The sequence below is a fragment of the Leucoraja erinacea genome, chromosome 25 (assembly GCF_028641065.1).
Source record: "Leucoraja erinacea ecotype New England chromosome 25, Leri_hhj_1, whole genome shotgun sequence".
NCBI classification, from domain to species: domain Eukaryota; kingdom Metazoa; phylum Chordata; class Chondrichthyes; order Rajiformes; family Rajidae; genus Leucoraja; species Leucoraja erinaceus.
Window position 1 is genome coordinate 15484658 of NC_073401.1, and position 21471 is coordinate 15506128.

The window sequence follows — 21471 nt, forward strand, 5'->3', positions numbered from 1 at the left end:
TGAGGAGTGTTCATTGCATATCAAATGTAACATGTTATGTGTTTTCCAAAGTCTTTATAGAGTCATTGACGCAAGGAGTTATAACGTCATACAGTGTGAAAACAGGCTCTTCAGCCCAACTTGCCAATGCCAACCATCATGACCCATCTTGTCCCACCAGAAAAATTGCAATTGATGTGCACTTTAACGTGAGAGTTATATTGGTCATATTGATGATCATCTGTTTTAGTTTGATGCTTAAGTATCTCTAAGTAAGTAGATGCAGTGGTGTGCATGTTTGCATCAAAGTGCTGAGTCCAGTACAGGTCATCCAAGATGTAAGCGCCTAGGAATTCAAAGCTTCCAACTCTCTCCACTGATGACCCACCAATGTGTGATTGGTCCCCCGATCACATATCCAAGATGTTAATGCCCAGGAATTTTAATTGCTATTGCTAGTACATCAGTTGGAGAGGCTGTGCAGGGACGAAATGCAGATGCTGGTTTAAACCGAAGACGGACACAAAAAGCTGGAGTAACTCAGCGGGTCTGGCAGCATCTCTGGAGGAAAGAAATAGGTGACGTTTTGGGTTGAGACCCTTCTTCAGAAAGGCTGACCAGGCATTTAGAATTTATAAATAACATAGAATGTGAGGTAATAGGGAGGTGCATGGAGATGGGATTAATGAATATTGCAGAAATTAGGAAAATTAAAGGAAGTGTATGAGTATTACAGGTTTGGAATCCTGCAAAAGGAAGATTGAAACTAGTTGCTGATCTAATGCAGTACAGTAATGATGTTAGACTAATGTAGATTGGTTTGTGAGGATGTTTAAAGAGCAAAGAACAGTTTAAAGAAATGTTGCCAGAATACAAATATATATATTTGGGTTGGGATGGATCTGGGAAGCTCAATATGAGAGAAGGAACAAGCATTTCCTTTTATGCTGGGTTATGAATGGTTATAGAAGAATCTTCCAATGAAGTCTTGGAACACTGTGAACATTTTAGTCAATTGAAGGATAGAAGTGCTTGATATGTATAAGACATGGTGCTTTGAAAGAACAAAACCATGGTCATGATTAAAAGGGAGCTATTGACGTCTAGAATAATTAAAGAAGGGTTAATAATTTCAAGTTAGGACCTGCTGGTAAGACTGGAAGCACATGCAGTTCTCCTTTGAAGAACTTAGCATGGGTTTTGTGGTTAAAGATAAAATGTGAACAAATTGCCAATGGTATAAAATAAATATTCATCATTTCAATTACAAATAATGGGTTTGATTTTTGTTGTAAAAGAAACTGTTAGAAAAATTGGAGATTATTGCCAAGTCACCCATTGCTCAGAACAGTAATTCTTTTCACATAAAAAAGGCATTGCCTTCCTTGAAAAGACTTTACTATAACTCCCACTCTAATTTTCAATGGGATATATAAGCAAAAATGGTATTGTTGATTATTTTATTAAAAAAATAACTTGATCGTCAATTTTTTAAAGTAATTTTGTGCCTGAAAGGACCTATTTAAAGTGTTTCATTTAGAGGAATTTTGTATATATTCAGTAACTTTGAAAATATCGTATAAAATGATTTATTTCATGCATTACCATTACCCTTGACACTAATCATGGCTGAATTATTGCTGAGAAAAATAGTAATTCCGAGATTGAGTTTGTTTTCAATGAATCTTTGTCATAGATTAATTGCATTGATGATGGTGCAACATAAACAAGATGTTAGGATTAACAAATACATGTTTTTTGTCCTCCACACAAGTGAAGGTCTTTGTCCAATATAAAAGGACACTCAGTGGGTTAGGCAGCATCACTGGAGAACATGGGTCTTTCGGGTCAGGACCCTCCTTCAGACTGATTGTGGTGGACGAGGGAATGAAGAAAGCTGGAAATGAAGGGGTGCAGGACAAAGGCTAGCAGGTGATGGTCGGTAAATATTAGGAGGGGGTGATAGCCGAACAGTTGGACAAAGAGATGAAACAACAAAAAGTGAGATAGGAATAGAAGAGGTGCAAATTGTGGAGCCAAAGGAAGGAATATGGATGGAAGTTGAGAAACATAGAAACATAGAAATTAGGTGCAGGAGTAGGCCATTCGGCCTTTCGAGCCTGCACCGCCATTCAATATGATCATGGCTGATCATCCAACTCAGTATCCCGTACCTGCCTTCTCTCCATACCCCCTGATCCCCTTAGCCACAAGGGCCACATCTAACTCCCTCTTAAATATAGCCAATGAAGTGGCCTCAACTACCCTCTGTGGCAGAGAGTTCCAGAGATTCACCACTCTCTGCGTGAAAAAAGTTCTTCTCATCTCGGTTTTAAAGGATTTCCCCTTTATCCTTAAGCTGTGACCCCTTGTCCTGGACTTCCCTAACATCGGGAACAATCTTCCTGCATCTAGCGTGTCCAACCCCTTAAGAATTTTGTAAGTTTCTATAAGATCCCCTCTCAATCTTCTAAATTCTAGAGAGTATAAACCAAGTCTATCCAGTCTTTCTTCATAAGACAGTCCTGACATCCCAGGAATCAGTCTGGAGAACCGTCTCTGCACTCCCTCTATGGCAATAATGTCCTTCCTCAGATTTGGAGACCAAAACTGTACGCAATACTCCAGGTGTGGTCTCACCAAGACCCTGTACAACTGCAGTAGAACCTCTCTGCTCCTATACTCAAATCCTTTTGCAATGAAAGCTAACATACCATTCGCTTTCTTTACTGCCTGCTGCACCTGCATGCCTACCTTCAATGACTGGTGTACCATGACACCCAGGTCTCGCTGCATCTCCCCCTTTCCCAATCGGCCACCATTTAGACAATAGTCTGCTTTGATTATTGAGAAATGGGTATGTGTTCAGGTGGGGCAAAGAAAAAGGGGCGGGGGGGGGGGAGGGGAGGAGGAGAGAAGGGGGAAAAAAGGTTTTGTTTGAATTAGTTGACTAAAATTAGAGAGTTCAATTCTACTCTATCCCATGGGTCGGCTCTGATCCCATGTCATTCTCTCCACAAGGTAGAGATGAAGAATCCACTGAAACCAATCCTGTGTAAAAGATGAAATGGATTTCATACCTGCTTTAAACAAAATTAATAAGACAGGCAGAAGAGTAACTACAACATTATGGAGCAGGACTTTAAGAGGAAGTAGATGAGAAGTTTAATGTAAAAAAAAAATTACTGCACAGTGCTGCAGTAACTCAACAGGTTAGGCAGCATCTCAGGAGGCCATGGGTAGGTAATGTTCCAGCTTTAGACCCTACTGCTAATTGTCATTGGGGGGGAGAAAGCTGGAAAGATGTGGGACAAAGCCTGGCAAGTGATTGGTGGATGCAGTTAAGTGGGGGGGGGGGGGGGGGGCGTCTGAAGAGGGGCCTCGATCTGAAACGTCACCTATTCCTTTTCTCGAGAGATGTTGCTTGACCCGCCGAGTTACTCAAGCATTTTGTGTTTAGTGTAAACCAGCATCTGTCTGTCGTTCCTTCTTATGCGCTTAAAGCATCTTGGTCTTAAATGGTGCCAAAACCTGGCAACTCTTGTATATAGTCTCAGTGGACTATTTCTATACACTTTGTACTTGATTGGGGATTGTGCTTGTGTACGGTAATACTTTACTGAACTCTATCCAAAAATGAATTTCTCTCTACCTCTGCTCATGTGATAATAATAAAGAACCATTGATAATGATTGTTGGATATAAGTGGTTGTACTAATGAAATCTGGATGCCAAGAGGTAAACGTTGTCGGGGGATTACACAAACTAGGGTTGAATATCTTGGAATTTGAATATGGGGCTAGTTTTTCAAGATCTTAAAGGAAACTGACAAGAGTTGAAAGATGATATTTACTTACGATGGTTGAGAAGTCTAGAACTAGGGGCTGTAGCCTAAAAAGCAGAGCATTTATAGATGCCAACAACTAACAGCCTCAAATATGCCTCATGATCAAATTGCAGAGTGATTTAGAGACAAAGTGCGAAAACAGGCCCTTCGACCCACCAAGTACGTGCCGACCAGCGATCACCTTGTACACTAACGCTATCATAGAAACATAGAAATTAGGTGCAGGAGTAGGCCATTCGGCCCTTCGAGCCAGCACCGCCATTCAATATGATCATGGCTGATCATCCAACTCAGTATCCCGTAGCTGCCTTCTCTCCATACCCCCTGATCCCCTTAGCCACAAGGGCCACATCTAACTCCCTCTTAAATATAGCTACACACTAGGGACGATTTACAATTTTTCCAAAGCCGATTAACCTACAAACCTGCACATCCTTGGAGTGTGGGAGGAAACGAGCGCCCAGAGAAAACCCACACAGTACACACTCCGTACAGAAAGCACCCATGGTCAGGATTGAATCTGGGTGCCTGGCATTGTAAGGCAGCAACTCTACCCCAGTCCACAAGTTCACAAAAGTATTTTCTTTCTTTAAATTGTTTTTGTTCTGTCCCCCAAGTCTTTTGCATTTATTATTGGATCTGTATTCCATTATGCTAGACTTCCTAACCATGGGAAACGGCCTGTTTGAAACCCACTTTTGTTTTACTTTGTTTTAAGCACCTTTACGAAAACGTGGTGTTCAACTTTTTATGCAGGGCAGACTATTTGAGGGGAGAATAATCTATAATTATCTTGCTGTACTATGAAGCAGCACAGCATTTATTTTTGTAAATCCATTTAATTTGGAAAGCAACCTTAAAAATCTACTTTTTGTCGCGGTAATGCCATGTACAGTGTTTATCCTTCTGATCATCTATTTTTCCTTTAAATTCCAGACAAACTGAATAGTAAATGGAAACCATCTGTTGTTTTTAAGTACCTACTAGTTAAAAGGAAAACATGTCCATTGTTATTAAATGAATACCAGACAGGCTGAATCAAACCACATTGAGCATTCGAAATGCTGATCAGGCTAAATGTAACAAAGAAAATTAAATATAGTTTGTAAGTTGTACAAGTCTTTTTATTGCCAAATCTGCAATGTGGCATAATTATCCCGACTTATCTTTCTATTCACGAAATAGAAAGTGATGGTACATCACTCCTTTAACAAATGACATGCTTCTGAAGCATAAATGTAATTTGCAATATGTTCAACATATGCTATTCCCATCTACTCTGCAGTAAAGTAAAATCTCAATTACTAACATCAAATCGCATGTTGGTTCACTCTGCAATTTGATCATGATGCATGAGTATTTGCTGCTGTTATTTTTTGGCATTAATGAAAACAAATTGAAAGTCCAATAAACCAGTCTTAACAAACACAATTACATTATCCACAGCATAAAGGTTGGGATAAATTTCCACGTTGAAACGTCTTGGATTTGAATTGAATCTAAGTCCTTCCTAATTTGTGTGAATCATCTACGCAGCCAATCAAGGCAATGGAAATGCTTAAAGTGATTACATCAATGTTGTAAACCATGGTTGTCTTCATCAATAGGAATCTACAAAACAGGGATTTATTAATACTAGTAATTCGAACAATATCAGCATAAAAGGACATGGCTTCAGAAAGGAGATGAGGTGGAATTTCTTCAGTCAAAGGATGGTGAATCTGTGGAGCCAAGACACTGGGTATTTTTAAGGCCGAGATTGACAGATTCTTGAATAGCAAGGGGTCAAAGGTTACAAGGAGAAGGCAGAAGTTGGGGGTTGAGAATGAAAGATAGATCAGCCACGATTGAATGGCGGAGTGGACTTGATGGGTCAAATAGCCTAATTCTACTCCGATAGCTTATGAACATTAATCATTGCCAATTGAGCTAAGTTTATTGTAATCATTAGGGAATGCTATCCATTTTTTTTTGAGGCAATATTCCTTGGTCAGAATGATTTTCTAATATTAAATTCAGAATGGGGTATAAGGGTTTCACTGCAAAGTCTGCAACCACCTGTGATGAACGTTGCCATCATGCCTATCCTTGGCACTATAGGTGGATTTTTGTAGTTATTCAGTCAATCTGTTTTGTCATTCACCCATGCTGTTTGATTATGATAGTAGCAAAATGTTTGTGCTTTTCTCACCATATTTTAAAATATATGTGTAATGCCTTTTCAGATTTAAACCTGACCCTTTTGTTATCTTGTTTAGTAATCACATGCCTTACTGCTTTCTACACACCCTTCCCTGCCCACATCCTCGTATAAATGATGCTTTTTCTCTTGTCATACACTTAACACTGGGGCTCAGTTGTCTGCTGTGCCAATAACATGATGAACATTTAATTCAATAGCCAAAACAGTCCATCATGCGTTCTCCTCATGAACGCATGTGTTGTCCCATGGTGTTCCGGGTTCCTCCTACACTCACTCCAAAGACGTACAGGTTTGTAGGTTACTTGTCTTTGGTAAAATAAAGGATCTTAAGTTGTCCCCAGTATGTAGCATAGTGCTAGTGTATGGTGGTGGGCAAGGACTTGGTGGACCGAAGGGCCTGTTTCTGTGCTGTATCTCTAAACTAAATTAAATTACTGATCTCCCCACCATCGATGGGATCTAGAGGAAATACCACCTCAAAAAGACAGCCAGCATCATCAAGGATTCACACCACCTAGGCAGTGCTCTCATTTCACTCCTGCCATTGGGAAGAAGATGCAGGAGCCTGAAAACCGTGACCACCAGGTTCACGATCGACTTCTTCCCAGCAGATCCTGAACTTTGCAAACACCAAGAAAGCTATGAACTACAAACTGTCTTTGTTGCGCTAGAGCCTTTTTGCACTGATATTAGGTTTTATTTATTTTATTAAACTTTTTTAATATGTTATTTATGAGTACTGTGTTTAGAGATCTATTATGCTGCTCCGAGAAAGAATTTCATTGTTCCATTTTCAGACGTATGATATTTAAACACGCTTGACTCTAACTTGGCCCTCTGACTCCTAAACACGTTGGAGCCCTTTAATGCCAGTTTTTTCCTATATCACAGAGGACGCTGGCACATGTTTGCACTTTGCCTGTCTCATTATGTACGTTGTTGCTGCCTATCATGAAAGAGTGGTACAGTCTCAGATCTGCATTCACTGTTGAATAACCAAGACTTCTGCAATCTTCTGTGCTATCTGATTTCAGTAGATTGCCCACTTGATCAATGCTCTAACTAATTGAAAAAGAAAACCAAGTAAATTGATGTCCAAGTAACCACAGGATTTTTTTTGTAGGATTAAAACATCCTTATTGCAGTAATGAAAGTTCTGCCTAGTAATTTCAATCACGTTGTTGACATGGCTGGATGATCTAGCAGAACCAATAGCAAATTGGATTCCATTACGAGTTTCCTGATCTAAACTATAAAATATGCCAAGTGGAGCAATGTCTTGAGGCCTACAAAAGCAGCATGGCAATAGAAACATAGAAACATGTAGGGGGGGGGGACAGTCGGTCCTAGTAAAGCTGCTGTTGAAACTCTCATAGTCCAATTCATTAATGTTATGTCAGCTGACTGTCACCAACTGAAGGAGTGTGGTAATTTAATGAGGAATACAATATACTGCCAAAGGTTGTTAATAATTGTGTCTATCCAGCTCAAGGGATGATGGTTCACTGGATCAGCCTTGTGCTCTAGCCAATAGGAGGATCTCCAGTAAGGAGTAGGAATACCTTTGTGTGGGACAATGGAGTAGACTCGGTCAACTTAAAGCACAAAATAAGCCATTTTAAATGTATATATCCTTCTCTTAAATAGGGGAAAAACTCATTAAGTGCTGGAGTACCTCAGTCGGTCAGACAGCATCTCTAGAGAATATGGATAGGCAAAGTTTCAGGTCGGAACCATTTTTCTTCCTGAAGAAGGATCCCCCCCAGACTTGGAGACCAAAACTGTTCTCAATACTGCAGGTGTGGTCTCACCAGATATGCAACTGCAGTAGTTACCTCCCTGCACTTTACACTCAAATTTTTGCTAAACTAGCACCTGCAGTTTGCTTGTGTCTAATCTTGAATAGCACCTGCAGGATAGAATCTTCAATGACTGGATATACTTGACACCCACTCTCACGGCTCCCCTTTCCCAATCGAACATTGAATAATCTGCTTTCCCGTTTTGTGTAACCAAAATGGAAACCTCACATTTATCCACCTTATACTGCCCCTCCCATTTGCCCACGCACCCCTGCCTATACAAGTCACCTTGCACCTGGATTTCTCCTCTTCCCCCTAACACTCCCCCCATATTAGTGTCCTCTGCAAACTTCACATTTTGCCCCTCAATTCCCTCCCCAGATCATTTCTCACACTTTGTAAATCATCTGGGGCCCAGTCCAACCCCTCGCTTGTATCCACCTGCCTGCACTGTCCCAGGGATGGCACACTGATGCAGCATTAGAGTTGCTGCCTTTCAGCGTCAGAGACCCGGCTTCGATTCTGCCTACGGGTGCTGTCTGTACAGCATGGTCCTAGTAAAGTTCTGTTGAAACTCTCATGTCAAATTTCCTTAAGGTTATCCAGTTGACTGTCACCACATTCCAAGGATGTGCAGGTTTTAATGAGGAATATTGGCTTTACTGCCAAGTTCGTTAATAATGTAGGATAATCCTAGGGATACGGCTGACTGCTGGATCATTGCGAACTCTAGCCAATGGCCTGTTCTCCAGCTGTAGGAGTAAAATGAACTTTGTCTCGCACCATTCTCTCTTCCAGCTCCCCCACCTCCCTCTCTCTTCCAGCTCCCTTCCCACTCCAATCAGTCTGAAGAAGGGTCCCGATCCGAAACGTCACCTATCCATGTTCTACAGCGATGAGTTCCTCTAGCATTTACAGAATATGGATAGGCAACAGTTTAGGTCGTCATTTTCTGCCCCTTGAGGTCCCGAAACGAAATGCCGTTTCTTTCCATGCAGCCATACATTACAAACAAATAGACCCAAGACACAACATAATTTACATAAACATCCCTCACATCGCTGTGATGGAAGGCCAAATAAAATTTGAGGATAGAATCTTCAATTGGATATGCTTGTCAGAGTCAAAGGCCTAACAGCTTGAACATGGAATTGTCCCGCAATTTTGTTAAAGCATCCTCCAAGCACCACCTCTTTCGCACACCCCCTCCCATTTCCTCCCCCCCTGTTTCCCTGTGCGCAGGAGTCCTCTCTTTCCCCTCCACCTATATTCCGCGCGGGGCAGTCACATTTTGCCCCTCTTCTCCAGGATCTCTTCGACCACACTTTGTCTTTTCATCTCTGGCCTTTGTCCAACCCCTCGCTTGTATCCACCTATCACTTCCCAGGGATGGCACACTGATGCAGCATTAGAGTTGCTGCCTTTCAGCGTCAGAGACCCGGCTTCGATTCTGACTACGGGTGCTGTCTGTACGGCATGTGTACGTTCTCCCCTTGACCATGTGGGTTTCCTCCAGGTGCTCCAGTTTCCTCCCACATTCCAAAGATGTGCAGGTTTATCGGTTAATTGGCTTTATAAGTTGTTCCTGGTGTAGGATAATCCTAGTATACGGCTGACTGCTGATCATTGCGAACTGAATGGCCTGTTTCTGCGCTGTATCTCTAAACTGAACTTTGTCTCGCACCATTCTCTCTTCCAGCTCCCCCACCTCCCTCTCTCTTCCAGCTCCCTTCCCACTCCAATCAGTCTGAAGAAGGGTCCTGATCCGAAACGTCACCTATCCATGTTCTACAGCGATGAGTTACTCTAGCATTTTGTGTTCTAATCATTTTCGATCTGTTTTCCCCCTAGAATGGTTATGACACTATCGTAGGAGAGCGAGGAATCCGTCTCTCGGGAGGCCAGAAGCAGAGGATCGCTATTGCCAGGGCTCTTATCATGGATCCTGTGCTGCTGCTACTGGATGAGGTTAGTATTGTAATCAAAGCGAAGAAAAATCTTGGATTTAGTCATTTAACTGTTGATGTTTTTAATTTCAACCGTAAGGCAACCGGTTTTCCAATATTTTAAACGTTACACAGTAGTAATACTTTTTTGCATCAGTCGCATTATAATGTGCAACAGTGTGCAATATCACTGCGCAATTCTGTTTTGGCTGCTGTGTTGTGGAATTTGACAGTAACTGTTCCCCTGACACATTTTGTGTCAACTTGACAGTCAAATTTGTGTCAATTTTTACAGGAATTTGACAGGAACAGTTCTCACACATTTAGGCACTTTAGTTTCCATTCAATTTCTGCAGGCAAGTAATCCATGGCATTAGTTGCATGCTGCTTTTTGATTTTGATTCTGTTGGAATTTTTACTTTTGTGTAATTTTTGGTGTTTCTGGTTCATTGTCACATGTAACAAGGTACAGTGAAACACTTAATTTTGCATGCTATCCAATCAGATCAGATAATGCTATGCATAGATACAATCAAGCCAAACTCAAGTACACTCGGTAGAGTAAGGAATAATATCATAGTGTAGTATAGATTCTCACTAGTCATAACTAGTACACGGCATTGTAGCACAACAATTACAGAGACAATGTCTGCATTTGGGTAGAGGTGAATAGGACTGTACCCTAGCTTATGGAAGGACCTTTCAAGTAACAGAGGGGAAGAAGATGATCGAAGGTGTTGGTTTAAATTTATTATTGTCATGTGTACCGAATTATAGTCAAACTTTGTTGTGCATGTTATCCAATCAGATCAGATAATACTATACATGCAATCAAGACAAATCCGAGTAGAATAGGAGGGAAGAGACTGCGACCTAAGACTTTTGCCTCCATCACAGTGAGGAGATGCTGGGTGGACTCACTGTGGTGGATGTTAATGTGTGTTTATTGTTGTTTTATTGTATTGTATTATATGTATGACTGCCGCAATTTCGTTCAGACTAAGTCTGAATGACAATAAAAGGCTATCTATCTATCTATCTAATAGCTCAAGCAAAGGAGAAGATACAGAGTTCAGAATATAGTTCACAACATTGTACAAGTTACAGATACAAAGTACCAAGTCCACAATAGGGCCGGGGTGCATCAGACGTTACCCTAACTTGGGTTCAATTTGGGATAGAATATTGGTAGACCTAATCAAAAGATTACTTCTGAATGATGGTCAAACCTGATCAATGCACAACCATCAGTGCTGCCATTGTCAGCAAGTAGCATGTTGTCCTCTTCCATGGGCATCAGCAGTAAATTCCTTTTTGGTGACTTACAAGAAATGGCAGTTATATAAAGGTCTTGTAAATGTGTTTTGGAGGGTTGCAAGCAGATTAAGTAACAGGTTATAGAACAATCTAAGAAATGGAGTATCATGATGCAAAATGTGCAGCTGTCCATTTTGGCAGGAAAATATAGAAAATCATTTAAGTAGTGAGTGATTACAAAGGATCTGGATAGCCCAGTGCCAGGTTCATAGAAGGTAAGTAATTGGGAAAACTAATATACGATCATAGGGATTACAAGTAAAGACATCGAGAACAAAGGCAAGAATGTAATGATGAATCTTTGTGAATATTGGTTCATCCACAATTGGAGTATTGAGTCCAGTTCTGGGCATGGCTTTGCAAAAAAACGTGTAGATCATAGATAAGATGCAGAAAATATTTAGCAGAATGATTTCAACGTTCAGAGACAATAGCAATGTGGATAGATTAAGTGTTGAATTTGTGGAATTCATTGTCAGACAGCTGTGGAGGCCAAGTCAGTGGGTATTTTTAAAGCTGAGTGACAGGATCTTGATTGGTAAGTGCGTCAATCATTATGGCGAGAAGGAGAGTGAGTCTGAGGGGGCAAAATAGATCAGCCATGATTGAATGGTGGAGGAGACTTGTGGGCATGATGGCCATCTGCTCCTATGGCTTATGAACTTGTGTCTGTTTAGGATCTGGAATGTACTGATTTTTCAAGGCTGTTTCAAAGAGAACTGGATAAGCACTTGAAATGACAAAAGGGCAGGGAGTGCGAGCGACAGGGTTGCTCGTGCATAGGGCAGGCATGGACTTTTAGTTTTGAGATACAGGTCGTAAACAGGCCCTTCAGCCTACAGAATCTGAACCAACCAGCGATCCCTGCAGATTAACACTATCCTATACTATGGACAATTTTTACATTTATACCAAGCCAATTAACCTACAAACCTGCACGTCATTGGAGTGTGGGAGGAAACGGGTAGAAAATCCACGCAGGCCACAGGGAGAACATATAAACTCAGTAGAGACAAGCACCCGTAGCCAGGATCAAACCTGGGTCTCTGGCTCTGTAAGACAGCAACTCTACCACTGCGCCACGCTGCTGCCCGACTTGCTGAACTGAATGTCCTCTTCCTGTTCTATAAGCTTTCTGTGATATTGTTTGAAAGTGCAGATAAGGCTGCAGAATGCAAAGCTTTTGTAGAAGGAGGGGGATTATCAAGAGTGAATGTAATGGGGAACAGGCTGGACGATCTTGAGAAGAAGTTTAGAGATACGATAATGATATCCTGTGCAAAAGGTTGACTAAAGTTCAATGGGAGAAGAGGCAACAAACAACTTTTTAACAGCATAGTCATGCAGTGCAGAAACAGGCCTTTCAGCGCAAGTCGTCCATGCCACCAAGATGCCTGTCTAAACTAGTCCCATTTGTTCATATTTGGTCCACATCCCTCTAAACACTGATTATATATTGTGAAGATGGTTGTGTTACTTATCCCAGATAAAATAGTTGTAATTAACTATTTTCCAAATTATAAAGATACAGTTATCAAGAGACTGAATATCAAGCTATAGATCAGAAAAATAAAATTAAAATCGGGAGGAATTGCTCTCAAGAAAAGCATTCATGTCAAAGTAATATTTAATGAACTAAAAGACTATTTTCTTTGCGGTCCACCTACAGTGCCCTCCATAATGTTTGGGCCAATGACCCATCATTTATTTATTTGCCTCTGTACTCCACAATTTGAGATTTGTAATAGAAACAATCACATGGGCACATTGTCATATTTTAATTAAGGCCATTTTTATACATTTTGGATTCACCATGTAGACATTTCAGTTGTGTTTATACATAGTCCCCCTATTTCAGGGCACCATAATGTTTGACTCATGGCTTTGCAGATGTTTGTAATTGCTCAGGTGTGTTTAAATGCCTCCTTATGCAGGTATGAGAGTTCTCAGCACCTAGTCTTTCCTCCAGTCTTTCCATCACCTTTGGAAACTTTTATTGCTGTTTATCAACATGAGGGCCAAAGTTGTGCCAATGAAAGTCAAAGAAGCCATTATGAGACTATGAAACAAGAATACAACTGTTAGAGACATCAGTGAAACCTTAGGCTTACCAAAATCAACAGTTTGGAACATTATTACGAAGAAAGGGAGCATTGGTGAGCTTATTAATCGCAAAGGGACTGGCAGGCCAAGGAATACCTCCACTGCTGATGACAGAAGAATTATCTCTATAATAAAGAATAATCCACAAACACCTGTCCGGTAGATCAGAAACACTCTTCAGGAGTCAGATGTGGAAATCTCAAATCTCAATGACCACTGTCTGCAGAAGACTTCTTGAACAGAAATACAGAGGCTACACTGCAAGATGCAAACCATTGGTTTGCTGCAAAAATAGGATGGCCAGATTACAGTTTGCCAAGAAGTACTTAAAAGAGCAACCACAGTTGTGTAAAAAGGTTGTGTGGACAGATGAGATGGAGATTAACATATCAGAGTGATGGCAAGAGCAAAGTATGGTGGGGGTGTCATGAAACACGGTGGTGGGGGTGTCATGGCCTGGGCATGTATGGCTGCTGAAGGTACTGGCTCACTTATCTTCATTGATGATACAACTGTTGATGATAGTAGCATAATGCATTATGAAGTGTGCAGACACATCCTATCTGCTCAAGTTTAAACAAATGCCTCAAAACTCATTGGCCGGCGGTTCATTCTACAGCAAGACAATGATCCCAAACATACTGCCAAAGCAACAAAGGAGCTTTTCATAGCTAAAACATGATAAATTCTTGAGTGGCCAAGTCAATCACCCGATCTGAACCCAATTGAGCATGCCTTTTAAATACTGAAGAGAAAACTGAAGGGGACTAGCCCCGAAAACAAGCTAAAGATGGTTGCAATACAGGCCTGGCAGAGCATCACCAGAGAAGACACCCAGCAACTGGTGATGTCCATGAATCGCAGACATCAAGCAGTCATTGCATGCAAAGGATATGCAACAAAATACTGAACATGACTACTTTCATTTACATGACATTGTTGTGTCCCAAACATTATGGTGCCCTGAAATGAGGGAGCTATGTGTAAGCACTGCAGTAATTTCTACATGGTGAAACCAAAGTATAAAAATGGCCTTTATTAAAATCTGACTGTGCACTTTTAACCACGTGTGATTTTCTTATTTGTATTTCCACTTTAGTGTCTTAGGAATTTAATAACTACCCAGCATTGGGGCTTAAAAACTAATGGAAGTATTAAGTTCTTGTTCAAGATATTGCCATAATGCTGCTCTAATGTAACCATTTGCTGAAACTGGCAACAGTATGGCATTAATCAAGGCTCCCCCTGATCAGGATAGATGCATAACAGGAAACGCAGTCTATTACTGCAAATGTATCTAGCCCTGCAGCTTCTGCAAGAGAAAGCTGTCAATCAAAATAAAATTCCTCTGGATTTCTTCACTGCCATGGCATCCATTATAATCTGTCATGCACGGAAGTTATTATGATGTGTCCAGTTAGATGCAGTAGCTGGTAGTGGGCTGTAATAACTTAGTTATGCATTGGCTTTTAAAGGATGTAGATGATGACAGAGTCATGGAGTCATAGAGTCTTACAGTGTGGAACCAGGCCCTTTGGCTCAACTTCTCCACATTGACCAACATATCCCATCTCCATTGTATGGGTTTATTGTAATTGTACACACCAGTTCAAGGAAAGGTTTGACCAAACGTTTACATTTCCGGATTTCATATTACTCAATTCCTCACCACCACCTCAAGCCCCCACCCCTCCACCTTACAAATCATATTTACTAATTTTGTCGTATTTTTGGCCTAGTTGTTTGGTTCATGAACTCTTCAATATAACACATGAAAGGATTTTAACCTGCTCCAACTATTTACAGCCTTCGAATATACCACCGAGAAAAATGTACAATAGAGTACAATGGCGCAGCTGGTAGAGCCACTGCCCCACAGGGTTTCCTCCGGGTGATCCGGTTTCCTCCCACATCCTCAAGACATGTAGGTTTGTCAGTTTGCCTCTGCAAATTGCCCCTCATGTAGGGAGTGGATGAGAAAGTGGGATTACATAGAACTAGTGTGAACGAGTGATCGAAGGTCGGTGTGGACTCAGTGGGCTGAAGGGCCTGTTTCTATGCTGAATCTCTAAACCAAATTAAGCATTAAACAATGTGTTAATTTAACAAAATAAATGTTTGCAGGTGTAACTCAAGCTGCTGTTAGTGGTATTTTTAAATGCAGCATTGTGAAATTTCCTAGGATGTATTGTGATGGGGAAAAGCAATGCACTGCCGCTTGACCAAGCATCTGTCCCGTTTACAGACCTCACTTTTAAATACCTGTTATTATTTAAAACATGTGTTTTAAAGCTCGAATGACAAACAAAAGAATGCAAGGTCATTACGTTTAATGTTGACCAAATCCTCTGACACTTTTCCACTCTGTGATTCCTGCTGCTCTCGTGCAAGTGTGTCTACAATAATTGATAAAAGTACATACAGGTTTGTCAAGATACTGTTGGTGGTGACCATATTCTGTCTTTAACCAGGTACCTCTGCAACTATTGAATTGACCTTTGTTTAACTCCTTTTTCAATCTTGCAATTCTCAGAAGTGCTTATTTTCGGTGAAATCTTGAAAATATTCTCATGAGAAACTCTAAAAGGAGTATACCCCCAAACTCCCTCTCAGGAATTAAAACACTTCATAAATCTCCTCTATTGTCATAATGTTACCAGATTTCTTATCTAATGGCTTTGTAACCCTTGTGCATAAAACTACATTATTATTATTTGTAAGATTTTTCTGCAGCCTGGGAAATTCAATATTGCTTTTAAATTTATCAGTTTAAAAAAACTTTCAATTAAACAGATCTGTAATCTGCTATAGTTCATCTGAGAACATGTATTGTAACAGCCCAGGATATATCCTTTTCATATATTTCACTTAAGTAGAGGACAAAAGTAAAACAAACTTAGCAATAGTTATATTTAATTTAGCTTTGTTTGTAGATAAAGTGATGAAGCAGGCCCTTTGGCCCACCGAGTCCGTACAGACCAACAATCACCGTACACTAGTTCTCTGTTATCCCATTTTTGCATCCTATGCATGAGGGGCAATTGGCTGGGGCCACTTAACCTACAAACATGCATGTCTTTGATTTCTGGGAGGAAACCAGAGCACCTGGAGAAAACCCACACGGTCATGGGGAGAATGTACAAACTCTGTACAGACAGCACGCATAGAAAAGATCGAACCCGGGTCTCTAAAAGGCAGCAACACTATCGCTGTGCCACCCTTGTGCAGTAATGATTACCAGTACAGCAGAGCCTTAATGCAATTCTGGGGCAGACCTCAGTCTGTCTCTACCTGAAACATCACCAATCCATGTTCGCCAAAAATGCTACCTGACCCCCTGAGTTTGTCTTTTTTTTAGTAAACCACCATCTGAGGTTCCCTGGGTCTCAGTCTGTTATCATATGTAGTTCTTATCACATGGTAGATATACTTGCAAGATAGCAACAAGAATCACAGTGTTGGAGGGTCTGGTCAACATCAGATATAATATCCCTCCATTCAATTTTTTGCCATTAGAATTTAAAATGTGTTTTAAATAACAGGTATTTAAAAACGAGATCTGGAAACGGGGCCAGGTGCTGGGTCCAGTGACAGAGCATTCCTTTTCCCCCTCCTATATCATAGGTAATTTTGCAATGCTGCAATTAAAAATGTTAATCAGATCCTAACTTATGGCGCCTTTCTCACTAATTATTTGGGTAATTACATGCTTCAAGCATTAAATGATGCATTGTGTGAAATCTAAGTGTGCTGCTTTTGTTTCAACTCAAATGCATTTAGAGTCCGAGCATTGAAACAGCCCACATCAACTGCCAGACCTATCTATACTGATCCCACCTGCCTCTATTTAATTCCATATACCCCTGCATCTTGTTCATAAAAGTATCTTGTAAGTGTTGCTGTTCCTGCCTCTATCACTGCCTCTGGCAGCTCATTCCAGATACCAATTACTCTGTGTGAAAGATCTTTTCTGCAAATCTCTTTTAAACCTCCTCCCTTTCACCTTAATCATATACCACCTAGTTTTTAAGCAACTTGACCACTGAAATGGACGCTGGCTATCACCCCTATCTCTACCTCTTATACTTTAATCATGTTACTTCCCAGCCTCCTTCGCTCCAAGGTAAGCAAACCCAGCCAATCCAGGGAACAACATCACAAATCTTTTCTGCACCCTCTTTATCTTTATCCTATCGTAGGATTCTCCAAGTGTGGACTGACCAACGCTTTGTGCAACTCTAACATATACTCAGTGCCTCGTACCAAAGAGGTATGCATGTCATACACCTTCACCATCCCATCCACCTTTGTTGCCACTTTTAGGCAAATATGTACGTTTCTATGTAGAGGTATCTTCAGACTGTCATCTGAAGAAGGGTTTCGACCCAAAACGTCGCCCACCCTTTTCCCCTGGCGATGCTGCTTGACCTGCTGAGTTACTCCAGCACTTTGTGGCTATCTTATGTTCATGTATCCCTTGGTGTCTCTGTTCAGCAACACTACCCAGGGCACTGCCTTTCACTGTGTATGTCCTGCTTTCATTTCATCTCAGAAAATGCTTAAACCTGTCGAAGTTAGATTCCAGCTGACATTTCTTTACCCGCTTTCCCACTTGTTTAATATCTTGTTGTAAGTGAGCCGACTACCTTGGCTGTCCAAGATGCTTCCAATTTTGGTGACGTCTGCAAAGATGCGATCGGCATTCTCATCCAAATAATTAATATGTGACAAACAACAGACGACCCAGCACTGATCCCATCAGTGGATAACTAGTCACAGACCTCCAACGTGAAAAACAATTATCCACGATTACCTCTTCCTCCTGCCACTGAGTCAATTTTGAAATAAATCATCTCGTTCACCACGGAACCTTGGATGTATTATTTAATGAATCTGCAGTCATTTGTATTATAGATATTATTTCATCACCATCAGACAACACATGACATTTTTGAAAGCCATGAACTCATCCAAAATCAAATAAAGCTGACCTTGATTTTACTTTAAGCTACTTGGTCCATCCTTCCGATTTGTGGCCTTGTATTATGTGTTTGCATCTTTTTTGCTTTAGCTACTATTACAATGTGTACAAAAGTATATAACTTTAACCTAAAATAATGGCACTGAAACATTAATTATTTCCATGCAATGTATTGCAGAATAAGTGGTATAAATGGCTGTGGATTTGAGGAATAAATGGTTAGTAATATATTAAACATTTGTGGCGAATGATATTGAAAGCCTTGAATCATAGTAATAAAAACTGGATCACCCTGTGCTATAGATTTTTTTTGAATGGTGCAAAGTACTCTAGAAATGTAGGGGAAGGCTCCCAATCAATGAGGAAGATTCACAATAGCTGTTACAGGTGTAATCAATGTTTCCCATGACTGAAAGAAAACCAGTTGCCTTGAATCAGCAATTCCTTCAAAACATCAGCCGCAAGAAGGTAGAATGAGTGTTTTTTCACAATAGCAGCCACCTTTGTGTTAGCAAGCTGAAATGTTCTGTATTCTTACTGGGTCATTATATTGGGTCAAAGATAGGCACGAAGTTCTGGAGTAACTAGGCGGGTCAGGCTGCATCTCTGGGGAAGTCCTGACCCAAAACGTCACCCGTGCTTTCTCTCCAGAGGTGCTGCCTGACCCGCTGAGTTACTCCAGCACTTTGTGTCTATCTTTGGTATAAACCAGCTTCTGCAGTTCCTTGTTTCTACGTTATATTAGTTAATATTGATACTGGCGTTTTATTGTCACGTGTACCAAGATACAGTGGAAAACCTTGTTTTGCATTCTATTCAAGTAAACCTTACTATGCATGTGTACATCAGGTAGTTCAAAAGAGAAAATAAACTGCAAAATATAATGTTACAACTGCAGAATGCAATTTTTTTTAAAGTGCAAGGAGGTCTATTGGAAGATTGGATATTCAGCTTGGAGTATGAGAGGTCCGATCAAGATGTCTGGTAACAGGGAAGAAGCTGTTCTTCAATCTGGTGGTTTCAAACTTTTGTATCTTCTGCCTGACAGAAGAGAAGAGAAAAGGGAATGACCAGGGTGTGAGTGATTCTTGATAATATTGGCTACTTTCCCAAACATAGCATGGTGTCACTTGAGTTGATTTGGGGGGATGGGGAGGAGAAGGCTGGTTTATGTGTTGGACTGTGCTACATCCACAACCTCTTGATTTCTTTTTGGTCATTAAAGCTTTAATGATAAACTTATTCTCATCTTTGAATGATCAAGAATGAACATTTTTAACGTTACTTGAATGATTAAAGCCAAGGTGCTGTCGTGCTCTTCCCTGAGGATGATTTGCAAATTGATTCAACAATTTGAGATCATAGGGATTCTAAAACCCTGATAAAGCACTCTCTGCAATATAAGAACGTAAATGGCTGGAAATAATCATTGTGCTCCGTCTTTTATTAAATACAGTCCAAGATTAATAAGGTGAACTCTGGAGAACTGTAATTGCACTGAGGCGGATATGGAAACTTTCCAATTGCAAAGCATTTAAAATCAATTCAAATTATGCATTTCTATGTGAAATGGGGATTTTACAATTGATTTTCTTCCTTTAAAGTAATTGAACAGATCTTTGTTAGGTGAGAACATAATAAAAACTGGTATTACTTCTGAATCAACTAAGATGACAATGTTAGTACACTAATTATTCTTTGTAATTAAAATGGAAATATCATATTACACACGTCTTCTATTAGAAGATTCTAAAATTACACATGATGGACCAAATAAATTTGATAAGGGCTGTTATTGATGCAGCTATTTAAAGCTTTGTTGAGATTAAATATAAATTGAATTTATTAGTTTGACCAGATGCCAGTTAAACTCGCACCTCCTGTTGCTGTGGTGTTAAACCAATTGGGCAGAGAGCTCTCCCTTTTTGCTCTCCCTTTTCCATTTTCTACCCTTCAGTTGCGTTCTATAAGGGCTGATTCAAAAGCAACTACATTCAAAAGTATTTCAGCTTCTATCCATATCACCACATTCATCTCCAGATTGCTGTACTCCTGTTGGCATGATTACTCGGTTAACTCAGAGGGAGTACAGAGAAGGTTCACCAGACTGATTCCTGGGATGTCAGGACTTTCATATGAAGAAAGACTGGATAGACTCGGTTTGTACTCGCTAAAATTTAGAAGATTGAGGGGGGATCTTATAGAAATGTACAAAATTCTTAAGGGGTTGGACAGGCTAGATGCAGGAAGATTGTTCCCGATGTTGGGGAAGTCCAGAACAAGGGGTCACAGTTTAAGGATAAGGGGGAAATCTTTTAGGACTGAGATGAGGAAAAACATTTTTTACACAGAGAATGGTGAATCTCTGGAGTTCTCTGCCACAGAAGGTAGTTGAGGCCAGTTCATTGGCTATATTTAAGAGGGAGTTAGATGTGGCCCTTGTGGCTAAAGGGATCAAGGGGGTATGGAGAGAAGGCAGGTACAGGATACTGAGTTGGATGATCAGCCATGATCATACCGAATGGCCTACACCTGCACCTATTTTCTATGTTTTCTAACTGTTTAGGTTAAGTGATCTCAATATGAACCGGTGGATTTCCAAAGATAGAAGCCAAAGTACTGGAGTAACACAGCGGGTCAGGCATTATCACTGGAGAAAAATGATGGGTGATGTTTCGGGTCGGGTCCCTTCTTCAGACTGTGGATTTCCAACTCTAGCACAACATACATCAAATGTGCAGTACAAATAAATAGTCAAAGGATATGATTTACTGCATCTGTCTGTGTAATTATTGTAAAGGTAATAACCTGGTGCTTGCAATAATTGCACTGCAAGTTTGATGGATACGGTTTTCAGATGAGCTGATACTGAGTTGGAAATTTGCAGGTGTGTAATGAATGCCGACTTCAGTCTGGATGTCCATGGAACAAGACCAATCTGAATCCTTGAGCTAGACAAGAGATGAAAGCAAATGGGTATTAATTTAGATCACTATTCAGGATTGCCTGTCACTCTTCTTCCATAAGGGACATTTTTCCAGTGTCCTGGTTCTAATTATTGGAAAGATTAGTGTGAGATTAGTCTATGTGATTAGTTTCAAATTGAATTTTCCTTGGGATGTTTGGATCAGTGAACTAATTCGAGTTCATGTTCCAGAAGTAAAAAGTAAGTTGTCTTGTCCTCTTCATCCTGCAGTCATTCTTCAATGAAATCGATTGCAAAAATAAATAAGTTGCATCATTCAAATGAAGGTTTTCCCTGAACATTTCACTGGATTACGAGCAATTACATG

At 40.4% G+C, this 21471-nt stretch overlaps 1 protein-coding gene across 1 annotated transcript in view; it reads left to right on the forward strand.

Moving 5' to 3' along the window:
• Window positions 1–21471, forward strand: part of LOC129709447 (ABC transporter B family member 1-like) — a 115089-nt gene that overhangs the window by 74315 nt on the left and 19303 nt on the right. The window contains exon 18 of the mRNA XM_055655851.1: window positions 9683–9799. Within this exon, the coding sequence (XP_055511826.1) occupies window positions 9683–9799 (117 nt within the window). The remainder of the gene's footprint in view (window positions 1–9682; window positions 9800–21471) is intronic.